This window comes from Oncorhynchus gorbuscha, linkage group LG07, assembly GCF_021184085.1.
Source record: "Oncorhynchus gorbuscha isolate QuinsamMale2020 ecotype Even-year linkage group LG07, OgorEven_v1.0, whole genome shotgun sequence".
Lineage (NCBI taxonomy): Eukaryota > Metazoa > Chordata > Actinopteri > Salmoniformes > Salmonidae > Oncorhynchus > Oncorhynchus gorbuscha.
In genome coordinates this window covers 14007780-14015279 of record NC_060179.1, presented here as the reverse complement: position 1 = coordinate 14015279, position 7500 = coordinate 14007780, and the positions used below count along the sequence as shown (strand labels likewise).

Sequence of the window (7500 nt, the reverse complement as noted above, 5' to 3'; positions counted from 1 at the left end):
ACCAGATTACTTTTTCTACGTATTCCCCAAGGTGTCTACAGCATTGTGACGTAGTTTTACGCATTTATGTTGAAGAATACCCGTAGGCGGCTACATTGTGTAAGTTGTCACCTGATGGCTCTCAGAGTGATTCTCGTGTAAAATACAGGTCCTACTGTAAAACCAATTGTCCCGGTGGAAATATTATCGAATAGATATTTGAAAAGCACCTTGAGGGTTGATTATAAACAACGTTTGCCATGTTTCTGTCGATATTATGGAGCTAATTTTGAATATTTTTTGACTGCAATTTCCGGTCGATTTCTCAGCCAAACGTGAAGAACAAACGGAGCTATTTCGTCTACAAAAATAATATTTTTGGAAAAAAGAAACATTGGCTATCTAACTGGGAGTCTCGTGAGTGAAAACATCCGAAGCTCATCAAAGGTAAACAATTTAAATTGATTGCTTTTCTGATTTCCGTGACCAAGTTACCTGCTGCTAGCTGGACAAAATGCTATGCTAGGCTATCGATAAACTTACACAAATGCTTGTCTAGCTTTGGCTGTAAAGCATATTTTGAAAATCTGAGATGACAGGGTGATGAACAAAAGGCTAAGCTGTGTCTCAGTATATTTCCCTTGTGATTTTCATGAATAGGAATATTTTCTAGTGATATTTATGTCCGTTGCGTTATGCTAATTAGTGTCAGTCGATGATTACGCTCCTGGGTTCCGAGGTTTTAATGCCAACCTCTCTGTCTCATGTTTACTGTATGAGCAGCCAGCCAGACAGCCAGGCAGCCAGTCAGCAAGCCAGCCAGCCAGAGGAGAGGATGTGATGTGTACATATAGAGTTCTTGAGTTATTTTTCTCTCCATCAATATCCCCCTGCCTGACTGGCTGAAAAGTTTACTGCATAGTTAAATATGTCATGTTTTGCATCATGGCCAGTTCACGGTCTGGCTCAAAGCACATGATGAAGTGTCTGTTCAATAGTTGACAATAATTGATCTTTATTTTCTAAGGACAGTAAATCAATGCAGAACATTATGCATCTTCTGATGGAGTGGTCTTGTGTGCAGATGTACACACACACACACACACACACACACACACACACACACACACACACACACACACACACACACACACACACACACACACACACACACACACACACACACACACACACACACACACACACACACACACACACACACACACACACACTCCCTTCCTCACCTCCCAGATGGTATGTTCCACCAGTCCTGATGATGATAGGCGTTGTGGTTCGGACCGCTGACGCTTCGTCTCCATCGATCGTCAACATGACAGAGTTCTCCTTAGCGACTAGATGCACCGCGTGCCACTGGCCGTCGTTAAGGCCTGAACCTGAGGACGAAAGGAAAGGAAGAGACATACACACACACACACACACACACGCCTGGTTAGAGTGGTTAATTAGTAGAGGACCCCTCTTAACATTGAGCTTCAGAAACCCATTGCATGCTGGGACCCAGTCAGCTATGTGAAAGGGCTCTCAGCTCCAACAGAGCTCATAGGCCACTGCTAGGCACACACACACACACACACGCACGCACGCACACACACACACACACACACACACACACACGCACGCACGCACACACACACACACACACACACACACACACACACACACACACACACACACACACACACACACACACACACACACACACACACACAGAGGAAGGCAGGAAAGAAAAGGGCACAATGAGGAACAGAGAGGGGTGGAGGGAGACAGGGGAAGAGGGACAGAGAGGGGTGGGGGAGACAGGGGAGAGGGACAGAGACGGGTGGGGGGATACAGGGGAAGAGGGACAGAGAGGGGTGGGGGGAGACAGGGGAGAGGGGCGGAGAGGGGTGGGGGGAGACAGGGGAGAGGGGCGGAGAGGGGTGGAGGGAGACAGGGGGAGAGGGACAGAGAGGGGTGGAAGGAGACAGGGGGAGAGGGACAGAGAGGGGTAGAAGGAGACAGGGGAGAGGGACAGAGAGGGGTGGAGGGAGATAGGGGGAGAGGGACAGAGAGGGGTGGAAGGAGACAGGGGAGAGGGACAGAGAGGGGTGGAGGGAGACAGGGGGAGAGGGACAGAGAGGGGTGGAGGGAGACAGGGGGAGAGGGACAGAGAGGGGTGGAAGGAGACAGGGGGAGAGGGACAGAGAGGGGTGGAGGGAGACGGGGGAGAGGGACAGAGAGGGGTGGAGGGAGACAGGGGGAGAGAGACAGAGAGGGGTGGAGGGAGACAGGGGGAGAGGGACAGAGAGGGGTGGAGGGAGACAGGGGAGAGGGACAGAGAGGGGTGGGGGGAGACAGGGGGAGAGGGACAGAGAGGGGTGGGGGGATACAGGGGGAGAGGGACAGAGAGGGGTGGGGGTAGCTGTTTGCAGATGAAAGAAACACAAAGTGATAGTGTCATTATAGTACGCTAGTGGATTTAAATTAAAAGAAGAAGCAAAGTGAGAACAGCATCGTTGTCATCAACAATGCTGCATGTGCTGCATTGACCATGCAGACTGAACCCAAGTGAGAGAGAGGCCTCAAGTAGCGGAGTGAACTATAAAAATGGATGTTACACGCGGCGTCTCACATTTAACAAACCAAACATTCAAATTCCGTTATAGAGGTTAAAGTAAAAACCAAAACCAGTCCAGGCATCAATACCGGTATATCGTAAAATACAGTATACTGCCCATCCCTATGTGTGTGTAGGCAAGGGAGGGAGAGAGGGAGTTACATAATAAATAACAGTTGGGGCATTCCCTGTCGTTATGCACACACCTAACCACATACACACACACACACCTAACCACACACACACACAACCACACACACACACACACACACACACACACACACACACACACACACACACACACACACACACACACACACACACACACACACACACACACACACACACACACACACACACACACACACACACACACACACACACACACACACACACACACACACACACACACACACACAGAAAAACATGCAGGATCAATGTGTAATGGAACAGAGAGAGAGAGAGATGTTGTCTATGAAAGATGGAAGTCAGAGGTTATGTGTCCTCGTTAACCTTGCAGTAGTGTGTTTCTAGCGTTTAGTTTGGAAGTATCTCAAGGCAGACAGGGGTATATTTTCTTGGAAAAAACATATTTTCACACTTTACTGCACAATCATGTAATTAGCGATCATCAGTGTCTCCTCCTTGACAACAGCATCAAAACAATAAGTGGCGTAACCACGACAATGACCTTGCTGTACCCATCTGATTGTTGCTAATTAGTCATTAGCTGGTAGAGGCAATCATCATCGCTAACGAGATGGCAGGATAAGATATTTACACAGACGTGTTTGATGGGTGGTTGGTTAGGTGTGTTTGTGTCTGTGTTTGTGTGTATGTGTGTGGTCAAGTGTGTGTGTGTGTGTGTGTGTGTGTGTGTGTGTGGTTAATTGTGTGTGTGTTTGGATATGTGTGTGTGTGGTTAAGTGTGTGTGTGTGTGTGTGTGTGTGTGTGTGTGTGTGTGTGTGTGTGTGTGTGTGTGTGTGTGTGTGTGTGTGTGTGTGTGTGTGTGTGTGTGTGTGTGTGTGTGTGTGTGTGTGGATCAGTATGTGTGTGTGTGTTGTTGGGTTCTAGATTGAAATACTTGCTATACTAGAAGTTAATAGTTACATGTGTGAGGAATGTATATGGTGGGGTCAATGGAGGGTGGATATGAAGTATGGATCTGGAAAAGTTACTAAGTAAGGGAGAAGGCAATCACTTGGTTGTGGTCACTGATAAGGTTGAATAGCTGTGGATTAGTGAGGAATGTCAGGTCAGATTAGACGAAGGGAGAAGGAACAGCTTTCTTCCATGTCTCTTAACTTCCTGCCTAGCAACACTGATGTAGTGTTGAGAGGTGTGAGCAGGAGACTCCGCCTACAGGAGGGTATAAATACCTGTGCTGGTGGAAACATGTCTTTGTCTTTTCAGCTGTTTCTACCAGGTGATGAATAAACTTGGTTTGAGCTTTGACTAGTTGTCCGTTCGTTTTTCACTCTGTCAGAACCGAACAGTGTGTCTGGTTAAATTGATCCTGAGTGGCGCAGTGGTCTAACGCATTTCAGTGCAAGAGGCATCACTACAGTCCCTGGTTCAAATCCAGGCTGTATCACATACGGCAGTGATTGGGAGTCACATAGGGCGGCACACAATTGGCCCAGTGTCGTCCGAGTTTGGCCAGGGTAGGCCGTCATTGTAAATAAGAATTTATTCTTAACTGACTTGACTAGTTAAATAAAAAGTAAATGTGTGTGTGTGTGTAGTTCAGTGTGTGTTCCTGTCCCTCCTACCTGATGATATTGCTATCCTGGTGTTCTTCGTCTGCGTCACGTTGAAGTGAACTCCCATCTTCCCGTCGTCAAGGGCGATCTCAAGCGTTCCGTCGTCAAGGTTACTGAAGAGGAGGAGTCCGTTGGCGTTCCAGGTGCGGAACTGGAATCTAAGTGATACTACATCCTGATTGGCTCTTCCTGGGAGCTGCAGGAAGCTGGTGGCGTTGAAGAAAACTGGGAAGGAGTGAGACTCCATGCAAGAGAATGACAGATTGCGCTACGGAAAGAGAGAGAGAAAAAGAGAGAGAGAGAAAGGGAGGGAGGGAGATTCTTATCATTACTTGTGATTATCATTAGTTATCAAATAATCATTCATCAAATGAGTTGTTTGCTATGACAAATTATTACATTTGACAAGGTAATTTGATAATATATTGTACAAAGAGAGAGACAGAGGCAGAAACAGAGATAGATGGAGATTCAGAGAGAAACAGAGAAGTAGACAGTGACAGCTGTGTGTAACTTACAAAGCTGGAGGTGTCTAGCTTCTTGCGTCGTGCCAGATCAGTGATGTTGTCTCCGTTGTAGTTGATGCTCTCCATACAGCCTCGGAAGTTCTTCATCCCCCCTCCCATTGGCTTACCACTGTAGGGCATGCCACCAAAACTCAACTACAGTAGAGAGAGAGGTGAGACAAAGAGAAGATAGATAGATAGAACAGCATACAAATCATTTTCTCATCTGCTAAGATGTCTTGGTGCTCCCTAAATGTTACTGTATGTGTCATTGTTAAGTGTCTGTACTGTGATGCTTCACTACTCATATTAATGAATGAATTAAAGCCAAGAATGTATAAGGGAAGCCAGGCTTTAAACTGACACACCAAGGGCTAAGGAGATTGGCTGGGCAGTTCTGCACTGTCAAGCTGTCGGGAATAACTCCGTTAGTTAACGATTCAACTACTGTACCTAGCAGCACATTATAGGCACGTGTATATGCATGCACTCACTAGACATACACACACATACAATCACTGTATTTTTGTATGATGTATCTTGGGTATTTAAAAATCTATTTGGTGTTATAAGTGGTATTAGTGTGCGGTACAGTTTCATTGCATTAACATCCATCATTAATTCTATATTATAAGCAAGTCTTCTATATTATAAGCAAGTCGAATTGAAAACAGTATTGGTATTGCTAGAACTGATGGATTGGTTCGCTGAACTAGCAAGTCTGTTTGTTTTGTTACCACGGCAACTACTGTTGCTATCTAGTTATGTCAGTGGATGCTGAACACATTTCTACTGGCAAATTAACACATTTCTAGTGGCAAATGTGTTCATTTATAGCCATGGTATGAAAGGGATCATCAACTCAGGGCTCTAGGCGTTCTCTGGAAAATACTGCAACTCTGTGGAAGGTCAGTTTGACTAAGCTAGCGCGTCGTGGAACCTTCTACATGGTTCATTGTTTTCTACAGAAAACACAGCACCTCGTTGATTATCCCTTACATAGGCTTCATTCTGAAACTATATAGACCGAAGGTACGGTCTTATTCTAAAATTGACTGCATAAAATAAATACTCAGCAATCTACACACAATATCCCATACTGACGAACACAAACACGAAAACGGGCTTTTTGAATTTTTGCAATTAAAAAAACAAATGATATACCTTATTCCATAAGTACTCAGACCCTATGAGACTTGAAATTGAGCTCAGGTGACATCCGGTTTCCATTGATCATCCTTGAGATAATTCTACAACTTGATTGGAGTCCACTGATGGTACATTCAATTGATTGGACATGATTTGGAAAGACACTCACCTGTCTATATAAAGTCCCACAGTTGACAGTGCATGCCAGTGCAAAAAAACAAGCCATGAGGTTGAAGGAATTGTCCTTAGAGGTCCGAGACAGGATTGTGTCGAGGCGAAGATCTGGTGAATTTCTGCAGCATTGAAGGTCCCCAATAATACAAGAACCCAGTGGCCTCATCCTTCCTGACCGACCGGTGAAACTGTGCAATTGGGGGAGAAGGGCCTTGGTCAGGGAGGTGACCAAGAACATGATGGTCAGTCTGAGAGGTCTAGAGGGAGATGGAGAACCTGTGTATAGATGGGAGAAATTTCCATCTCTGCAGCACTCCACTAATCAGGCCTTTATGGCCGAGTGGCCAGATGGAAGCCACTCCTCAGTAAAAGGCACATGACAGGCCGCTTGGAGTTTGCCAAAAGGCATCTAAAGGACTCTCAGACCATGAGAAACAAGTTTCTCAGGCTAGATGAAACCAAGATTGAACTTTTTGCCCTGAATGCCAAGCGTCACGTCTGGAGGAAACCTGGCACCATCCCTACGGTGAAACATGGTGGTGGCAGCATCATGCTGTGGGGATGTTTTTCAGAGGCAGGGACTGGGAGACTAGTCAGGATCGAGGGAAAGATGAACGGAGCAAAGCAGAGTGAGATCCTTGATGAAAACCTGCCCCAGAGTGCTCAGGACATCAGACTTGGGCAAAGGTTCACCTTCCAACAGGACAACGACCCTAAGCACACAGCCAAGACAACGCAAGAGTGGCTTTGGGACAAGTCTCTGAATGTCCTTGAGTGGCCCAGCCAGAGCCTGGACTTGAACCCGATCGAACATCTCTGGAGAGACCTGAAAATAGCTGAGCACCAACGCTCCTCATCCAACCTGAGAGAGCTTGAGAGGATCTGCAGAGAAGAATGGGAGAAACTCCCCAAATACAGGTGTGCCAAGCTTGTAGCATCATACCCAAGAAGAATTAAGGCTGTAATCACTGCCAAAGGTGCTTCAACAAAGTACTGAGTAAAGGGTCTGAATACTTATGTAAATGAGATATTTATTTTTATTTTTATAAAAACAGTTTTTACTTTGTCATTATGGGCTATTGTGTGTAGATTGATGAGAGAAAACATTTTAAAAAATCCATTTTAGAATAAGGCTGAAACGTAATAAAATGTGGAAAAAGTGAAGGGGTCTGAAAACTACGAATACACTGTATGGATTAGTTGTAACTCCACTATCTAATTTCTTCTGGTATCAAATCTAACATCAAATACTGGCAATTACAGCTGACGTATGAGGGAAAAGGAAAGATATATATATAGAGAGCGATATAT

General features: G+C 45.5%; 1 protein-coding gene across 1 annotated transcript in view; it reads right to left on the bottom strand.

The window, feature by feature from the left end:
- LOC124039498 (contactin-associated protein-like 2) overlaps nucleotides 1–7500 on the bottom strand; it is a 424109-nt gene that overhangs the window by 174939 nt on the left and 241670 nt on the right. The window contains exons 8-10 of the mRNA XM_046355525.1: nucleotides 4879–5022; nucleotides 4370–4628; nucleotides 1224–1373 (exon numbers count right to left, since the gene is read on the bottom strand). Coding sequence (XP_046211481.1) covers nucleotides 1224–1373; nucleotides 4370–4628; nucleotides 4879–5022 — 553 coding nt within the window. The remainder of the gene's footprint in view (nucleotides 1–1223; nucleotides 1374–4369; nucleotides 4629–4878; nucleotides 5023–7500) is intronic.